The sequence below is a fragment of the Entelurus aequoreus genome, linkage group LG07, assembly GCF_033978785.1.
Source record: "Entelurus aequoreus isolate RoL-2023_Sb linkage group LG07, RoL_Eaeq_v1.1, whole genome shotgun sequence".
Classification (NCBI taxonomy): domain Eukaryota; kingdom Metazoa; phylum Chordata; class Actinopteri; order Syngnathiformes; family Syngnathidae; genus Entelurus; species Entelurus aequoreus.
In genome coordinates this window covers 1,543,933-1,564,888 of record NC_084737.1, presented here as the reverse complement: position 1 = coordinate 1,564,888, position 20,956 = coordinate 1,543,933, and the positions used below count along the sequence as shown (strand labels likewise).

General features: G+C 38.8%; 1 protein-coding gene across 4 annotated transcripts in view; it reads left to right on the top strand.

Moving 5' to 3' along the window:
* The window catches only part of LOC133653263 (plexin-A1-like), a 684,271-nt gene that overhangs the window by 432,554 nt on the left and 230,761 nt on the right, over positions 1 to 20,956 (top strand). For all 4 annotated transcript variants that reach the window (XM_062052348.1, XM_062052349.1, XM_062052350.1 and 1 more), the window contains exons 7-8: positions 3,359 to 3,512; positions 3,799 to 3,898. In XM_062052348.1, the coding sequence (XP_061908332.1) occupies positions 3,359 to 3,512; positions 3,799 to 3,898 (254 nt within the window). The remainder of the gene's footprint in view (positions 1 to 3,358; positions 3,513 to 3,798; positions 3,899 to 20,956) is intronic.

The window sequence follows — 20,956 nt, the reverse complement described above, 5'->3', positions numbered from 1 at the left end:
TTAGTGTTAGGATTAGAGTTAGGGCTAGAATTAGGATTAGGGTTAGGGTTAGGCATTAATAAAAACTGTTGGTTAGGGTTAGGGCTAGGGTTGGGGGTGGGGTTAGGGTTAGGGTTAGGCATAAAGAAAGAGTTGGTTTGGGTTAGAGCTAGGGTTAGGTTTGGGGTTAGGGTTAGGTTGGGTTAGGGTTGGGTTGGGTTAGGGTTAGAGTTGGGGTTAGGGTTAGGATTAGAGTTAGGGCTAGGATTAGGGTTAGGGTTAGGGTTAGGCATAAATAAAAAAGTGTTGGTTAGGGTTAGGGCTAGGGTTAGGGGTGGGGTTAGGTTTAGGGTTAGGCATAAAGAAAGAGTTGGTTAGGGCTAGGGTTAGGTTTGGGGTTAGGTTGGGTTAGGGTTGGGTTGGGTTAGGCTTAGGGTTAGAGGTTAGGGTTAGGGTTAGGTTTGGGGTTAGGGTTGGGGTTGGGGTTAGGGTTAGGGTTGGGTTAGGGTTGGGGTTAGGTTTGTGGTTATGGTTAGAGTTATGGTTAGGGGGAGGGTTAGGGTTAGGGTTGGGGTTAGTGTTAGGATTAGATTTAGGGTTAGGATTAGGATTAGGGTTAGGGTTAGGCATAAAGAAAAAGTGTTGGTTAGGGCTAGGGTTGGGGGTGGGGTTAGGGTTAGGGTTAGGCATAAAGAAAGAGTTGGTTAGGGTTAGGGCTAGGGTTAGTTTTGGGGTTAGGGTTAGGTTAGGGTTAGGGTTGGGTTGGCTTAGGGTTGGGTTGGGTTAGGGTTGGGGTTGGGGTTAGTGTTAGGATTAGAGTTAGGGCTAGGATTAGGATTAGGGTTAGGGTTAGGCATTAATAAAAAGTGTTGGTTAGGGTTAGGGCTAGGGTTGGGGGTGGGGTTAGGGTTAGGGTTAGGGTTAGGCATAAAGAAAGAGTTGGTTTGGGTTAGGGCTAGGGTTAGGTTTGGGGTTAGGGTTAGGTTGGGTTAGGGTTAGGGTTGGGGTTGGGGTTGGGGTTAGGGTTAGGATTAGAGTTAGGGCTAGGATTAGGGTTAGGGTTAGGGTTAGGCATAAATAAAAAGTGTTGGTTAGGGTTAGGGGTGGGGTTAGGGTTAGGGTTAGGCATAAAGAAAGAGTTGGTTAGGGTTAGGGCTAGGGTTATGTTTGGGGTTAGGTTGGGTTAGGGTTGGGTTGGGTTAGGGTTAGGGTTAGAGGTTAGGGTTAGGTTTGGGGTTAGGGTTGTGGTTGGGGTTAGGTTTGGGTTAGGGTTGGGTTTAGGTTTGGGGTTATGGTTAGAGGTATGGTTAGGGGGAGGGTTAGGGTTAGGGTTGGGGTTAGGGTTAGGATTTGAGTTAGGGTTAGGATTAGGATTAGGGTTAGGGTTAGGCATAAAGAAAAAGTGTTGGTTCGGGTTAGGGCTAGGGTTGGGGCTGGGGTTAGGGTTAGGGTTAGGCATAAAAAAAGAGTTGGTTAGGGTTAGGGCTAGGGTTAGGTTTGGGGTTAGGGTTAGGGTTAGGTTGGGTTAGGGTTGGGTTGGGTTAGGGTTAGGGTTAGGGTTAGGGTTGGGTTTGGGGTTAGGGTTAGGATTAGGGTTAGGGTTAGAATTAGGATTAGGGTTAGGCATAAATAAAAAGTGTTGGTTAGGGTTAGGGCTAGGGTTGGGGGCAGGGTTAGGGTTAGAGTTAAGCATAAAGAAAGCGTTGGTTAGGGCTAGGGTTAGGTTTGGGGTCAGGGTTAGGTTGGGTTAGGGTTGGGTTGGGGTTAGGGTAAGGGTTAGGGTTGGGGTTGTGGTTAAGATTAGAGTTAGGGTTAGGATTAGGATTAGGGTTAGGGTTAGGCATAAGTAAAAAGTGTTGGTTATTGTTAGGGCTAGGGTTGGGGGTGGGGTTAGGGTTAGGCATAAAGAAAGAGTTGTTTAGGGTTAGGGCTAGGTTTGGGGTTAGGTTTAGGTTGGCTTAGGGTTGGGTTGGGTTAGGCTTAGGGTTAGGGTTAGGGTTAGGGTTAGGGTTATAGTTGGGGTTAGGGTTGGGGTTGGGGTTAGGTTTCCGGTTAGGTTTGGGGTTAGGGTTAGGGTTAGGGTTGGGTTAGGGTTAGGGTTGGGTTAGGGTTAGGGTTAGATTTGGGGTTATGGTTAGGGTTAGGATTAGGATTAGGGTTAGGTTTGGGGTTATGGTTAGAGTTATGGTTAGGGGGAGGGGGTGTGGTTAGGGTTGGGGTTGGGGTTAGGATTAGGGTTAGGATTAGGATTAGGGTTAGGGTTAGGCATAAAGAAAAATTGTTGGTTAGGGCTAGGGTTGGGGGTGGGGTTAGGGTTAGGGTTAGGCATAAAGGAAGAGTTGGTTATTGTTAGGGCTAGGCTTAGGTTTGGGATAGGGTTAGGGTTGCGTTAGGGTTAGGTTTGGGGTTAGGTTTGGAGTTATGGTTAGAGTTATGGTTAGGGGGAGGGTTAGGGTTAAGGTTAGGGTTTAGGGTTAGGGTTAGGGTTGGAACTTTATTAGACGTCTTGGATTGTTTGTTAGCTGTCTGCCTGTGTGTGTAGTTAGTATGTTCCAATAGCTGCAGAAGTGCACTTTTTGGAGGGCTGTATTATTTGCAGTTTTGTGCCCAAGGGACTGATTTTATTTAACACTATACTATTATTTATACACCTATAGTCATCACAGAGACAGCTTGTTTTTGTGTTACTGTATATATTTGTTTTTTTTCTGAAAAATCCCACTTAATATACTTTGGGTAACAACAGTCAATATTTTTTTTTTTTTTTTTTAGTGGGGTAACAGTCAATATTTATTTATTTAATTTTATTTTATTTTTTTGTTAAACCAAATATTGTGTTTTTTTTCCATATACAACAACCTATCTGCATTCGATAAGGGAATCGATAAGGAATCGGTTCGATAAGAGGATTCGATAATGGGCTCAAACTCGATAATTTCTTATCAAACATCATCCCTACCATCCACTAAAAAACAATAATTCATATAGTGTATTTCCTTTGTGACCCAAAGTGCATGACACTGAGAAAAACCTGTTTGCTACTCAGTCCACATCAACACTATGATGGTGGTAAGCTACATTTGTAGCACTGGAAGACAAGTGGGTGAAGTGTCTTAACATCAGTGACTGGGTTTGAAAATTACTCACTATTGTCTAAATAGCTGGCAGCACGAGTGAACCGCAGCTCCCTGGCACCGGCAGCCCTCGTGCATCCCCAGACCGTGACAAACGGCAAACACACCCACAATTCTAGGACCGTACAGACCGAAAAATGGTCGTTCAGCGCCATGTTGGCGAATCATCTCAGTCACTCGCCCCCAGTTTTGCTCGATGCATGTTTTATTTATTCATTGTTGCCGTGACATTTGCCTCCTACCAGCTGGTGCTTCAGACCCAGAACGTGCCCAGTCTGTCGGCGGGAGTCAACTGTTCATTCGGGGGCTACGTGGAAACCGAAGGACGCATCTACGGCGGTCGGATCTTCTGCTTGTCGCCCTCTGCTAAAGAAGTGGCGCCAATCACGCACAACCAAGGTCAGTCGAATACGATGATCAAAAAGCAGTTTTAGGTATATTTAGGTAGTACATGCAGCTGAACTATGACCTCCGCCAAGTAACTTGTATTGATTCCGCTGGGGGATACACACACTCAAATGTCAGCCGTGCAAAGGGGGCCGTTAACATTTCCAAATACATTGGCTGGGATTTGGCATTAATGTAAGGGTCACGGAACATTTTTACGCGCACTTACTGAGTGCAAAGGTCATGCGATGTAATGTACGGGAAGCACCAGCTCCAATAAAAGGTGTGTTTCCTGTAGGCGACCAGCGTGTGATTAAACTCCATCTGAGGTCCAAGGAGACGGCCAAGACGTTTGCCAGCGTGGATTTCATCTTCTACAACTGCAGCGTGCACAGATCGTAAGTTTGCGTTGATTTATTCACACATTTAGTCTTCTGGTTATTATTCCGGCCTTCTTCTCCGGCATTTTGCAACCGATTCATATCGATCAAAGAACCGAATGTTCAAGTCGTTCTTCAACATTTTCTGAAAAATCCCAACATGTTCCTCACAAGTCACACTCAGTCCCTCTCAAAAGATGAACAAAAACGCTTTTCCTTAAAGGCCTACTGAAATGAATTGGATAGCAGATCCATTCTATGTGTCGTACTTGATCATTTCGCGATATTGCCATATTTTTGCTGAAAGGATTTAGTAGAGAACATAGACGATAAACTTCGCAACTTGCCTGTACCGGAAGTAGCGTGACGTCGCCGGTTGAAAGGCTCCTCACATTTCCCCATTGTTTACACCGGCAGCGAGAGCGATTCGGACCGAGAAAGCGACGATTACCCCATTAATTTGAGCCAGGATGAAAGATTCATGGATGAGGAACGTAAGAGTGAAGGACTAGAGTGCAGTGCAGGACGTATCTTTTTTCGCTCTGACCGTAACTTAGGTACAAGCTGGCTCATTGGATTCCACACTTTCTCCTTTTTCTATTGTGGATCACGGATTTGTATTTTAAACCACCTGGGATACTATATCCTCTTGAAAATGAGAGTCGGGAACGCGAAATGGACATTCACAGTGACTTTTATCTCCACGACAATACATCGGCGAAGCACTTTAGCTACGGAGCTAACGTGATAGCATCGGGCTTACTGCAGATAGAAACAAAATAGATAACCCCCTGACTGGAAGGATAGACAGAAAATCAACAATACTATTAAACCATGAACATGTAAATACACGGTTAATGCTTTCCAGCCTGGCGAAGCTTAACAATGCTGTTGCTAACGACGCCATTGAAGCTAACTTAGCTACGGGACCTCACAGAGCTATGCTAAAAACATTAGCTATCCACCTATGCCAGCCAGCTCTCATCTGCTCATCAACACCCGTGCTCACCTGCGTTCCAGCGATCGACGGCACGACAAAGGACTTCACCCGATCATCGATGCGGTCGGCGGCTAGCGTCGGGTAGCGCGTCTGCTATTCAACTCAAAGTCCTCCTGGTTGTGTTGCTGCAGCCAGCCGCTAATACACCGATCCCACCTACAGCTTTCTTCTTTGCAGTCTTTATTGTTCGTTAAACAAATTGCAAAAGATTCACCAACACAGATGTCCAGAATACTGTGGAATTTTGCGATGAAAACAGAGCTTTTTGTATTGGATACAATGTGTCCGAATACTTCCGTTTCAACGATTGACGCCACGCGCAAACGTCATCATACATAGACGTTTTCAACCGGAAGTTTCGCGGGAAATTTAAAATGTCACTTTATAAGTTAACCCGGCCGTATCGGCATGTGTTGCAATGTTAAGATTTCATCATTGATATATAAATTATCAGACTGCGTGGTCGCTAGTAGTGGCTTTCAGTGGGACTTTAAGTGATTGGTTACACTCACTGTCAGGTTTAAGCACCGAGCTATCTATTAAACAGAACAAGAAGAAGGAATCAAGCAGAGACAGATTTCAATTTTGCTCATGAGGAGAACGCATGGGGCTGCACACTCAGTTACAGTCTCCCACCACGCTCTGAGGCACCCTCCATTTTATTCAGGAGTTCCCTAGTGACATCGCTGAAGCTGCTTCTAAAGGGAGGGGTCACATATTATGCAAGCAGCTCCAGTAGTCACAATACATGATTATTCAGAATGGAAATGTGCTGAGCCTCGGGATTTCGCCCTCTCTGCTTTGTCTGCGTTGAGGTACTTGATGTCCGTCCTTGGATGTTAGCAGGCTGAAAAACAGAAACAGCTGCAGCGAGGCAAAGGGAGGGACAATGTGATAAAAGTAAAGTCAGGCTCCGTTTTTCCAAAATTGTGCTAGCTTGATGCTGATACACATTGACTTTGCCATCGACATGCTACTGATTAGCATTAGCAATTTACATGGCGATTTCAACACCTCCGAATTTGTTAATAAAAACTACAACTAAGATGTGTGTTACAATCAAACAGCCGGTGTGTACAATAAGTACAATACTTACAGTATTTACACTTCTTAGGGCGCAACAAAAACTTGATTCAGCAAAGAGTGAACTGACTAGCCAACACACAATCAACTATGCACTACTGGAACTGCAATTAAGACTCAGAAATGGTCAAATAAATCAAATATAACACCTGGACCGCAGTTCTAACCAGCTCATTTTTAAATTTTTTACTATCAAAAACAATGACTATTTATTAACGCACACAAAAGTACCAACAATTGGTACAGTTGAGCAGTTACAGTAGACACAATACGTGATTATTCAGAATGTAAAATGTGCTGAGCCTCGTGATTTTCGCCCTGTCTCTGCTTTGTCTGCGTTGAGGTACTTGAGGTCCGTCCTTGGCTGTTAGCCTGCTGAAAAACAGAAACAGCTGCGGCGAGGCAACTCCTAACTTGCAGTGGAAGATAACAAGTTATGTGCCTTTAAGCATAAGAGTTGTGTGATAACTTATTGTTATCACACATTATTATTATTGTAACACTCACCCTTTCTAAAGCAATATATTTTATTTGGGCTTTTTGATACATTTAGACCAGATCTGGGCAAATTAAGGCCCGGGGTCCGAATGCGGCCCGTTAAGCTTTTCAATCTGGCCCGCGGGACATTCCCATTTATTATTTTTAGATCTTTAAAATCGAAACTGTAGCTGCTATTATGATGTGCAGTGATGTTTTCTAATGACCGTAAGTCTTGAACTATACAAAGTATTTCAATGGTTGGAATCTGCGCTTTTGCATGATGTACTAGTTACTATGGTCTTTTAATTAGTTACTATGGTCATCTAATTAGTTACTATGGTTATCTATGTCACAGCAGCTCAGAGTATAAATGAGCTAAATAATATTATTTTATATTTTACGGTAATGTGTTAATCATTTCACACATCAAATCAAATCAAATCAAATCAACTTTATTTATAAAGCACATTTAAAATTTACCACAGGGGTAGCCAAAGTGCTGTACAATGGGCAGGTTAAAAGATAATACGAGAACCGAGCAAACACAACACAACACAAACAGAACACGATAAAAAATAAATAAATAAAACATAAAAACATAAAAACGGGTTCACAGCAGGTGTATTATGGGTCGCCATTGCAGGATGGATATCACTCAGTGTTAAAAGCCATGGAATAAAAGTATGTTTTTAAGAGAGATTTAAAAACAGGAAGAGAGGAGGCTTGTCTAACACTCAGAGGTAGGTCGTTCCAGAGCTTGGGAGCAGCAGCAGCGAAAGCTCTGTCACCTCTAAGCTTCAGCCTTGTGTCCGGGACCGTCAGTAGCAGCTGATCGGCTGATCTTAGGGATCGGGTGGGGCAGTAAGGCTGAAGGAGGTCGGAGAGATATGTTGGCGCGAGGTTGTTTAGACATTTAAAAACAAATAAAAGGAGTTTAGAATTGATTCTGTAACGCACAGGGAGCCAGTGAAGGGACGCTAATATAGGGGTGATGTGCTCACGTCTGCGGGTCTGTGTTAGCAGACGAGCAGCAGAGTTCTGAGTATAAGTCGCACCCCCGGCCAAACTATGAAAAAAACTGCGACTTATAGTCCGAAAAATACGGTACATAAACATATGTATTCGCCGTCAGGCCGCAGTTTGACCACCCTGAATCTATACTGTTGTGCAAGCTGTACACTGACTACTCTAAAGCCTATCCAAGTTTACTTTTGATAGTCATGTGACGGCCGGACTTGCTTTTGTGCGATCCTGCACATTTCTCCTAGTTACCGAGGAGAAAACGCACAGTAAGCTCCTTTCCTCCCCCCCGTCCCTGCCCAAAGAGCCCATCCTCATCCAGCCTTTCTCCAGACCACCCTCCTATAACCCCCCCCAACCCCCACCTCTCCAACGCTTCACTTTCCCCGGCCCTCTCTCGTTCATCAAGTCCATTTTATTGCCTGCACTCTGCTCTCGGCCCCGCATATATCTGCATAGTAATTGGCCGTTAATTAGCTCTGTCCGGGGCGTCTGTGCAGGCATAATGGAGTGGGCTTGTCGAGAGGGGCTCACCTGGGCCGACTTCAATCTTTGATCCATTTTGTCCGTGTGTAGTCTGTTGTTTGCAAGCTAAAAAGCACCTTTGTGTCTATTCCCCGCTTTGTTGGCCCCTCCTCCCCCCAGGACTCGTGCGGGATCGTTAAGTCGCCACCGCAGCAGATGTAACATAAACCCATACATTATACACCCCCCCCCCACCCTTCTAGTGTCAGCTTGCAACTTTTAATCTTTGACCTCGCCGGTTGGAAGCCCGGCGTGAGGGGCCGCGGCGCGCAGCACGAGATAATTGGCCCCCTCCCAACCGGTGGGCGGGTTGGGAGTCCAGACGTGCACGTGCTCGGATGCGGGGCAGCCCGCGGGCACGCACACCCGGCCTCAAGCCTCGGATGCTGCGATCCACAAACAGGTGCGCGCTCAGTCAGGAGGCGCTCAAAGAGACAGAAGGCACCGTGTCGGATGCCGCCGGCTATTTGTGCACTCTTTTACAATATTAGACATTTGTATTAACAAGAGGCTGGGATTATTTTAGCATGCAGCAGCGGCGGCGGCGGCGGCGGGAGGAGGAGTGGTGCATCTTTTACAAAAGAACAAGGGAGGGAGACTAGGAGGGGCGAGGAGAGGGAACATGAAGAGAAACGGGATACAAAGCACACGAGTGGAGGGATTATGTGGAGTTAGTCTGGAATAGTGTGTTGATAGACCACCGTGACTCTCTGGTCTGGAAGTAATTGAAATAATCAGTATTATAACTGAGCAGCTTTATGGGTCGTTCACGCCAATTCCGGGCGCTAAGTGGCTGTCAAATTGTACGAGCTTGTTGGAGTACCTACTCAGACGTATTCTGTCCAGGTGAGCCGGATGATTTATGGTCGAAAATAAAATTCCCGGAGGAGCGAGGAGAGGGAACATGAAGAGAAACGGGATACAAAGCACACGAGTGGAGGGATTATGTGGAGTTAGTCTGGAATAGTGTGTTGATAGACCACCGTGACTCTCTGGTCTGGAAGTAATTGAAATAATCAGTATTATAACTGAGCGGCTTTACGGGTCGTTCACGCCAATTCCGGGCGCTAAGTGGCTGTCAAATTGTACGAGCTTGTTGGAGTACCTACTCAGACGTATTCTGTCCGGGTGAGCCGGATGATTTATGGTCGAAAATAAAATTCCCGGAGGAGCGAGGAGAGGGAACATGAAGAGAAACGGGATACAAAGCACACGAGTGGAGGGATTATGTGGAGTTAGTCTGGAATAGTGTGTTGATAGACCACCGTGACTCTCTGGTCTGGAAGTAATTGAAATAATCAGTATTATAACTGAGCAGCTTTATGGGTCGTTCACGCCAATTCCGGGCGCTAAGTGGCTGTCAAATTGTACGAGCTTGTTGGAGTACCTACTCAGACGTATTCTGTCCAGGTGAGCCGGATGATTTATGGTCGAAAATAAAATTCCCGGAGGAGCGAGGAGAGGGAACATGAAGAGAAACGGGATACAAAGCACACGAGTGGAGGGATTATGTGGAGTTAGTCTGGAATAGTGTGTTGATAGACCACCGTGACTCTCTGGTCTGGAAGTAATTGAAATAATCAGTATTATAACTGAGCGGCTTTGCGGGTCGTTCACGCCAATTCCGGGCGCTAAGTGGCTGTCAAATTGTACGAGCTTGTTGGAATACCTACTCAGACGTATTCTGTCCGGGTGAGCCGGATGATTTATGGTTGAAAATAAAATTCCCGGAGGAGCGAGGAGAGGGAACATGAAAAGAAACGGGATACAAAGCACACGAGTGGAGGGATTATGTGGAGTTAGTCTGGAATAGTGTGTTGATAGACCACCGTGACTCTCTGGTCTGGAAGTAATTGAAATAATCGGTATTATAACCGAGCGGCTTTGCGGGTCGTTCACGCCAATTCCGGGCGCTAAGTGGCTGTCAAATTGTACGAGCTTGTTGGAGTACCTATTCAGACGTATTCTGTCCGGGTGAGCCGGATGATTTATGGTCGAAAATAAAATTCCCGGAGGAGCGAGGAGAGGGAACATGAAGAGAAACGGGATACAAAGCACACGAGTGGAGGGATTATGTGGAGTTAGTCTGGAATAGTGTGTTGATAGACCACCGTGACTCTCTGGTCTGGAAGTAATTGAAATAATCAGTATTATAACCGAGCGGCTTTGCGGGTCGTTCACGCCAATTCCGGGCGCTAAGTGGCTGTCAAATTGTACGAGCTTGTTGGAATACCTACTCAGACGTATTCTGTCCGGGTGAGCCGGATGATTTATGGTCGAAAATAAAATTCCTGGGAGCAAGGAAGCGAGGGCGCGGCAGACCACTCGATGATGTAAACACAAAGAGTAGGGTTGTCTCGATACCAATATTTTGGTACCGGTACCAAAATGTATTTCGATACTTTTCTAAAGAAGGGGTACCACAAAAAAAATCTTAGGGTACATTAAACATATGTTTCTTAATGTAATCGAAGAACAATTGTGTCCTTGAATAAAATAGTAAACATAGAATAGAATATAATAGAAAGTACTTTATTGATCCCTGGGGGAAATTCAGCACCACAGTTCGCTCACAATAGACAATTAACACTTATGTATTTTTTACATGTGAATAATATAAATACAGTATTATATTATATTATTTTATATCTATTATACAGCATTATTCACATGCGAATAACACAAATACAGTCTATTATACAGCTTTATTCACATGTGAAAAATATAAATACAGTCTGTTATACAGCATTATTCACATGTGAATAATATAAATACAGTATTATATTATATTATATATCTATTATACAGCATTATTCACATATGAATAACATAAATACAGTCTATTATACAGCATTATTCACATGTGAAAAATATAAATACAGTATTATATTATATTATTATATATCTATTATACAGCATTATTCACATGTGAATAACATAAATACAGTCTATTATACAGCATTATTCACATGTGAAAAATGTAAATACAGTATGTTATACAGCATTATTCACATGTGAATAATATAAATACAGTCTGTTGTACAGCATTATTCACATGTGAATAATATAAATACAGTCTGTTATACAGCTATATTCACATATGAATAATATAAATACATTATACATTTAAGTAGACAACTTGTCTTTTAGTAGTAAGTAAACAAACAAAGGCTCCTAATTAGTCTGCTGACATATGCAGTAACATATTGTGTCATTTATACACCTATTATTTTGTACACATTATAAAGAACAAGCTGCAAAAATGGATTATTAATCCACTTGTTCATTTACTGTTAATATTTGATTATTTTCTGTTTTAACATGTTCTACCTACACTTCTGTTAAAATGTGTTATGATCCGTGGTCCGGATCATGTTTTGTTATGTTCTGTTAGTTTTGGACTCCCTTAATTCCTGTTTGCGCACTCTTGGGTTTTTTTTTGGTCACCATGGGGATTAATTGGGTTCACCTGCCACTGGTTAGTGGTCCCACGCTCAGCTGCTGTCAACCACTAATCGGAGAGCTATTTAGTCACCTTGCTCGCCACGCTCAGTCTGGCGTCATTGTTTGCTTCATGCTCCTGTTACTTTTCTGTTTGTGGTGCTGTTTTGACTTTTCAAGATTAAATCATGTTCCTACCTGCAAGTCCTGTCCAGAGTCATCCGTTTGCTTCACGGGAGAACGAACCTCGCAGTAAGCTGCAACCTCGCAGTAAGCTGCAACCGCGCCGTGACAGAGTGTAATAATCACGTATTCTTCTTTTGTTTGATACTTTACATTAGTTTTGGATGATACCACAAATGTAGGTATCGATCCGATACTTTGAAAATCTGCTGATAACATTTCAAGTCATTTTTTTGTAAACAAACTGACGTACGAACTGTCAAACAGAGCGTGTGACGTAAATATATGGTAACATTGTCCGAATCAGGCCCAAAATCAAATCAATTGTTCCTTATCTCATTTCGGAGATATCCTGTAAGTGAAAATTGTGAAAATCTGCCAATATCTTGTTGAGTTATGTTGCTAACAAACCAACAAACAAATTGACGAAGCTTGTTACGTAAACTTAAGGTAACATAGTAAAAATTATCCGCATCACGCCCAAAATCTAATCAATTGCTCCTTATCCCATTTTGGAAATTTCTTGAAAGTAAAAATTCAAAAAAGCTGCTGATAATTTAGTTATTTGTTACTAACAAACTGACGTACTAACTGACAAACGAACTATCAAACAAATGACAAACAAAATGTTGAAGCTTGTTACGTAAATGTAAGGTAACATAGTAACATTATCCGGATCAGGCCCGTAATCTAATCAATTGTTCCTTATCCCATTTCGGACATTTCCTGAAAGTGAAAATTGTGAAAATCTGCTGCTAACTTTTTGAGTTATATTGCTAAAGAACTGACTTACAAACTGTTGTACGAACTGTCGAACAAATCACAAAAAAATATTGAAGCTTGTTACTTAAATGTAGGGTAACATAGTAGTATTATCCAGAGCAGGCCCAAAATATAATAAATTGTTCCTTATCTCATTTCGGAGATATTCTGAAAGTGAAAATTGTGAAAATCTGCCAATATCTTTTTGAGTTATGTTGCTAACAAACCAACGAACAAACTGACAAAGCTTGTTACGTAAATGTAAGGTAACATAGTAAAAATTATCCGCATCATGCCAAAAATTTAATACATTTTTCCTTATCCCATTTTGGAAATTCCTTGAAAGTAAAAATTTTAAAAATCTGCTGATAAATTTTTTGAGTTATTTGTTAGTAACAAACTGACATATGAACTGACGTACGAACTGTCGGAAAAATGTTAACAAAATATTGAAGCTTGTTACGTAAATTAGGGTAACATAGTAGTATTATCCGGATCAGGCCCAAAATCTAATCAATTGTTCCTTATCTCATTTCAGTGATATTCTGAAAGTGAAAATTGTGAAAATATGCAAAAAACCTTTTTTAGTTATGTTGCTAACAAACCAACGAACAAACGGACAAAGCTTGTTACGTAAATGTAAAATAACACAGTAAAAATTATCCGCATCATGCCAAAAATGTAATACATTTTTCCTTATCCCATTTTGGAAAATTCTTGAAAGTAAAAATTGTTAAAACCTGCTGATAATTTAGTTATTTGTTACTAACGAACTGACTTACGAACTGTCAAACAAATGACAAACAAAATGTTGAAGCTTGTTACGTAAATGTAAGGTAACATAGTAACATTATCCGGATCAGGCCCAAAATCTAATCAATTGTACCTTATCTCATTTTGGACATTTCCTGAAAGTAAACATTTTTCAAATCTGCTGATAATTTAGTTATTTCCTACTAACGAACTGAAGTACGAACTGTCAAACAAATGACAAACAAAGTGTTGAAGCTTGTTACGTAAATGAAAGGTAACATAGTAACATTATCCAGATCAGGCCCGAAATATAATCAATTGTTCCTTATCTCATTTCGGACATTTCATGAAAGTAAAAATTGTTAAAATCTGCTGATAATTTAGTTATTTCTTACTAACAAACTGACGTACGAACTGTCAAACAAATGACAAACAAAATGTTGAAGCTTGTTCCATAAATGTAAGGTAACATAGTAACATTATCTCGATCAGGCCCAAAATCTAATCAATTGTTCCTTATCCTATTTCGGACATTTCTTGAAAGTAAACATTGTTAAAATCTGCTGATAATTTAGTTATTTCTTACTAACGAACTGACGTACGAATTGTCAAACAAATGGCAAACAAAATGTTGAAGCTTGTTACATAAATGAAAGGTAACATAGTAACATTATCCGGATCAGGCCCGGAATCTAATCAATTGTTCCTTATCTCATTTTGGACATTTCCTGAAAGTAAACATTGTTAAAATCTGCTGATAATTTAGTTATTTCTTACTAACGAACTGACGTACGAACTGTCAAACAAATGACAAACAAAATGTTGAAGGTTGTTACGTAAATGTAAGGTAACATAGTAACATTATCCAGATCGGGCCCTTAATCTAATCAATGGTTCCTTATCTCATTTCGGAAATTTCCTGAAAGTAAAAATTGTTAAAATCTGCTGATAATTTAGTTATTTATTACTAACGAACTGACGTACGAACTGTTAAACAAATGACAAACAAAATGTTGAAGGTCGTTACGTAAATGTAAGGTAACATAGTATTATTATCCGGATCAGGCCCGAAATCTAATCAATTGTTCCTTATCTCATTTCGGACATTTCCTGAAAGTAAAAATTGTTCAAATCTGCTGATAATTTAGTTATTTCTTACTAACAAACTCACGTATGAACTGTCAAACAAATGACAAACAAAATGTGAAGCTTGTAAACAAAGCTTCAAATCCGAACAAAGCCGAAATCTAATCAATTGTTCCTTATCTCATTTCGGACATTTCCTGAAAGTAAAAATTGTTAAAATCTGCTGATAATTTAGTTATGTCTTACTAACGAACTGACGTATGAACTGTCAAAAAAATGACAAACAAAATGTTGAAGGTTGTTACGTAAATGTAAGGTAACATAGTAACATTATCCGGATCAGGCCCAAAATCTAATCAATTGTACCTTATCTCATTTTGGACATTTCCTGAAAGTAAAAATTGTTGAAATCTGCTGATAATTTAGTTATTTCTTACTAACGAACTGACGTACGAACTATTAAACAAATGACAAACAAAATGTTGAAGGTCGTTACGTAAATGTAAGGTAACATAGTAACATTATCCGGATCAGGCCCGAAATCTAATCAATTGTTCCTTATCCTATTTCGGACATTTCTTGAAAGTAAAAATTGTTAAAATCAGCTGATAATTTAGTTATTTCTTACTAACGAACTGACGTACGAACTGTCAAACAAATGGCAAACAAAATGTGAAGCTTGTTACATAAATGTAAGGTAACATAGTATTATTATCCGGATCAGGCCCGAAATCTAATCAATTGTTCCTTATCTCATTTTGGACATTTCCTGAAAGTAAACATTGTTAAAATCTGCTGAAAATTTTGTTATTTATTACTAACAAACTGGCGTACGAATTGTCAAACAAATGACAAACAAAATGTTGAAGCTTGTTACGTAAATGTAAGGTAACATTATCCAGATCAGGCCCGAAATCTAATCAATTGTTCCTTATCTCATTTCGGACATTTCCTGAAAGTAAAAATTGTTCAAATCTGCTGCTATTTTGGTTATTTGTTACTAACGAACTGACGTACGAACTGTCAAACAAATGACAAACAAAATGTTGAAGCTTGTTACGTAAATGTAAGGTAACATAGTAACATTATCCGGATCAGGCCCAAAATCTAATCAATTGTACCTTATCTCATTTCGGACATTTCCTGAAAATGAAAATTGTGAAATCTACCAATAAATTTTTGAATTATATTGACAATAAACCGACGAACCAACTAGCAAATGAACGAACAAACAAACGAGAAAACGAACTAACCAACACATCCATTCGATCGCATTACTTTTTAGCAGAGATATAAATAAAAACATGACGCCTCATTTTTTTTTGTTGGTTTCAATGTCAACACACTTCATTTTTTAGCATCCCTAAATGAAAAACAAGTGTAAAAAGAAGTTAAACACTGTCAACATTAAATTGGCAGTATGACAAGTGACCTGTCAGTATCCATACATGCTAGGGATGTCCGATAATGGCTTTTTGCCGATATCTGATATTCCGATATTGTCCAACTCTTTAATTACCGATACTGATATCAACCAATACCGATATCAACCAATATATACAGTCGTGGAATTAACACATTATTATGCCTAATTTGGACAACCAGGTATGGTGAAGATAAGGTCCTTTTTAAAAAAAATAATTAAATAAAATAAGATAAATAAATTTAAAAAAAATTATTTAATAAAAAAGAAAGTAAAACAATATAAAAACAGTTACATAGAAACTAGTAATTAATGAAAATGAGTAAAATTAACTGTTAAAGGTTAGTACTATTAGTGGACCAGCAACACGCACAATCATGTGTGCTTACGGACTGTATCCCTTGCAGACTGTATTGATATATATTGATATATAATGTAGGAACCAGAATATTAATAACAGAAAGAAATAACCCTTTTGTGTGAATGAGTGTGAATGGGGAGGGAGGTTTTTTGGGTTGGTGTACTAATTTTAAGTGTATCTTGTGTTTTTTATGTTGATTTAATTAAAAAAAAAACAACAACAAAAAAAACTAAACGAAACCGATAATAAAAAAAACGATACCGATAATTTCCGATATTACATTTTAAAGCATTTATCGGCCGATAATATCGGCCGTTATTATCTGACATCTACATGCTACATTAATATTGCTCTTCAGTTTTACACTTTCAACTTTATGATCAGATTTTCCGGTATTAGTTCCACAGAAGCACCAAGTCAGTCCATAGCTCGCGATCCCTTTTCCAATAAACGTGACCCGTTTTAATTAAACTGGGCTTTGAGACGGATCATACTCGCTGCTTTTTGGACTCCAGCGTGACAAGATGCAATAATAAAACCTTCTAATGAGTGCAGGTCCCCTGCTGAGAAGCCCTTCTTCTATAGCTATAGAGACAGCGAACGCACCGTTTGGATCTTTTTATTGGACAGGTTTTGCTTTTTATTGACTAGAACTGCCAGCATTATATTTATCCCAAACCGTTGACAGCTCTCCGGTCCAGGTGTCCCGCAGGAACCCTGCTGTGTCAATGCTGGTGACACAAGCGTGCTTATTTACGTGTGTGTGTGTCTGTGTGTGTGTGTGTGTGTGTGTGTGTGTGTGTGTGTGTGTGTGTGTGTGTGGGTGTGTGTGTGTGTGTGTGTGTGTGCGTTCAGCTTGCATACTCTCCTCGCACTGTGCACACACAGGAAGGATCGATAAACCCGGAGGAGGTTAATACTGGGGACGACTCACAGGCTCCACTAACAAATGTTAGCATAACCTCAGCGCACCGACATGCTAATCCTGCAGCATCGATCCCGTATCTGAAGGTGCAGATCAGTCAGGCCTCAAGAGCTTATCACTGACATCATCAACATCCTCACACATCCAAATCTACCCGGAACTTTTTGAGCTATGTTGCCGACTAACACTCGATTACATGAGACACAAACAGCAAAAAGGCACAAAATCACTGAGCAAAGTTAGTGTTCGTCTGCAGTGGCAAAACGGCTCAATCCGGATCAGCCCCAAAATCAAAACACGTGTTCCTTAACCCGTTTTAGACACTTCCTGTAAGTTTCATCCAAATCTACCTGTAACTTTTTGAGTTATGTTGCCAACTAACACTCGATTACATGGGCCACAAACAGCAAAAAGGCGCAAAATCACTGAACAAAGTTAGTGTCTGTCTGCAGTGGCAAAACGGCTCAATCCGGATCAGCCCCAAAATCAAAACACTTGTTCCTTAACCCGTTTTTGACACTTCTTGTAAGTTTGATCCAAATCTAACCGTAACTTTTTGAGCTATGTTGCCAAATAACGCTCGATTACATGGGCCACAAACAGCAAAAAGGCACAAAATCATTGAGCAAAGTTAGTTAGTGTCTGTCTGCAGTGGCTAAACGGCTGAATCCGGATCAGCCCCCAAATCAAAACACTTGTTCCTTAACCCATTTCTGACACTTCTTGTAAGTTTGATCCAAATCTACCTATAACTTTTTGAGCTATGTTGCCAACTAACACTCGATTACATGGGCCACAAACAGCAAAAAGGAACAAAATCACTGAGCAAAGTTAGTGTCCATCTGCAGTGGCAAAACGGCTCAATCCGGATCAGCCCCAAAATCAAAACACTTGTTCCTTAACCCGTTTCTGACACTTCCTGTAAGTGTCATCCAAATCTACCCGTAACTTTTTGAGCTATGTTGCCAACTAACACTCGATTAAATGAGCCACAAACAGCAAAAAGGCACAAAATTACTGAGCAAAGTTAGTGTCCGTCTGCAGTGGAAAAACAGCTCAATCCGGATCAACCCCAAAATCAAAACACTTGTTCCTTAACCCGTTTTTGACACTTCCTGTAAGTTTGATCCAAATCTACCCGTAATTTTTTGAGCTATGTTGCCAACTAACACTCGATTACATGGGCCACAAACAGCAAAAAGGCACACAATAACTGAGCAAAGTTAGTGTCCATCTGCAGTGGCTAAACAGCTTAATCCGGATCAGCCCCAAAATCAAAACACTTGTTCCTTAACCCGTTTTTGACACTTCTTGTAAGTTTGATCCAAATCTAACCGTAACTTTTTGAGCTATGTTGCCAACTAACACTCGATTACATGGGCCACAAACAGCAAAAAGGCACAAAATCACTGAGCAAAGTTAGTTAGTGTCCATCTGCAGTGGCAAAACAGCTCAATCTGGATCAACCCCAAAATCAAAACACTTGTTCCTTAACCCGTTTCTGACACTTCTTGTCAGTTTCATCCAAATCTACCCGTAACTTGTTGAGTTATGTTGCCAACTAACACTCGATTACAAGTCAATGTTATTACAAATGATTGACCTATCCAAGGTTCCCATTACTTCACATCAAATATTCCACTAAGAAAAATATTTTTGGTGGAAGATTTTGCAAATTTGGTAAATAAATAACCCCAAAATGTATATTTTGTTGTTTTCTTACTGTACCGAAAATGAACCGAACCGTGACCTCTAAACCGAGGTACGTACCGAACCGAAATTTTTGTGTACCGTTACGCCCCTAATAGACAGTACATCCTAGAGATACCAAAACATATTTATGGAGGATTGATAACATGGAGTGTCATTTTTTAGTCTTTAATGCCTGGTTCACACCAACGCCGCTTGCCGCGCTTTAAAGCGGCGAGCAAAGCGCCGTCATTTTTGTCAATTTTTCCAGGAATATCCCGATCTCCGAAGTAATGTTATGCTTTGATACGCTCTGATACAAATTAGTTGCCACTTTGGGGGGACGAATTACCGTTCGTCACGATTTGATGCCGCTTTGATCCCGCTTTGATACGCTTTAAATCACGCTTTGATACATTGTATTACGCTTTGTTGAACTTTATTACGCTTTGGTGCGATCCTGACGCTTTAAATCAGGCTCTGACACGATTATCTAGCTCCGTTGTGCATTGGAATTAATGTGTCATGAACATTATGAACATTAATTTGTAATAATGTCTTTGAAATGTGATATTGTTAAGTAATTAAGTGCAATTTGGAAGATGCTGTGATTATTATTTTGTGAATTTGATGAATAAATTGCGTGCGCACACATAATATAATAAAAAAGAGAAATATGATAAACAAATAAGTAAAAAAAAAAAGTGAAAAACTCAGTATATTAAGTTTCCCCCACATTTTTTTAGATTGATCTATTTATTTGATTTCTCTTTTTGTTTTATTATATACAGGATAAAACACATAATGTAATAAAAAAGAGAAATATGATAAATAAGTAAAAAAAAATGTGAAAAACTCAGTATACTAAGTTTTCCCCACATTTTTTTAGATGTACCTATGTATTTGATTTCTCTTTTTGTTTTATTATATACAGGATAAAACACATAATGTAATAAAAAAGAGAAATATGATAAACAAATAAGTAAAAAAAAAGATGTGAAAAACTCAGTATACTGTTTTCCACACATTTTTTTAGATTTATCTATTTATTTGATTTCTCTTTTTGTTTTATTATATACAGGATAAAACACATAATGTAATAAAAAAGAGAAATATGATAAACAAATAAGTAAAAAAAAAAATGTGAAAAACTCAGTATACTGTTTTGCACACATTTTTTTAGATTTATCTATTTATTTGATTTCTCTTTTTGTTTTATTGTATACAGGATAAAACACATAATGTAATAAAAAAGAAAAATATGATAAACAAATAAGTAAAAAAAAAGATGTGAAAAACTCAGTATACTAAGTTTTCCACACATTTTTTTAGATTTATCTATTTATTTGATTTCTCTTTTTGTTTTATTATATACAGGATACAACACATAATGTAATAAAAAAGAGAAATATGATAAACAAATAAGTAAAAAAAATGTGAAAAAGTCAGTATACTAAGTTTTCCCCACATTTTTTTAGATTTATCTATGTATTTGATTTCTCTTTTTGTTTTATTATATACAGGATAAAACACATAATGTAATAAAAAAGAGAAATATGATAAACAAATAAGTAAAAAAAAAATGTGAAAAACTCAGTATACTGTTTTCCACACATTTTTATATTCATTTATTTTTTCAATTTCTCTTTTTTTTCCGTTATATTATGTTTGTTATTTATTATTTATTATGTTTTATATATTCATTTCTTTTATTTCTTTGTCATCTTAATAAATATCTATCTTTCATTTATTATGCTAGTTGACAATAATAAAAGGCATTGATTTTATTTTTTATATTCATTTATTTTTTCAATTTCTCTTTTTTCCCCCGTTATATTATGTGTATTATTTATTATGTTTTATATTCATTTATTTTTTCAAGTTCTCTTTTTTTCCCGTTATATTATGTTTATTATTTATTATGTTTTATATTCATTTATTTTTTCAAGTTCTCTTTTTTTTCCGTTATATTATGTTTATCATTCATTATTTATTATGTTTTATATTCATTTGTTTTTTCAATTTGTCTTTTTTTTCACATTATTATGTTTATTATTTATTATTTATGTTTTATATTCATTTCTTTTTTAAATTTCTCTTTTTTTTGGTTATATTATGTTTATTATTTATTATGTTTTATATTCATTTATCTTTTCAATTTCTCTTCTTTTTTCGTTATATTATGTTTATTATTTATTATTTATTATGTTTTATATTCATTTATTTTTTCAATTCCTCTTTTTTTTCCGTTATATTATGTTTATTATTTATTATTTATTATGTTTTATATTCATTTATTTTTTCAATTTCTCTTTTTTTTCCCGTTATATTATGTTTATTATTTA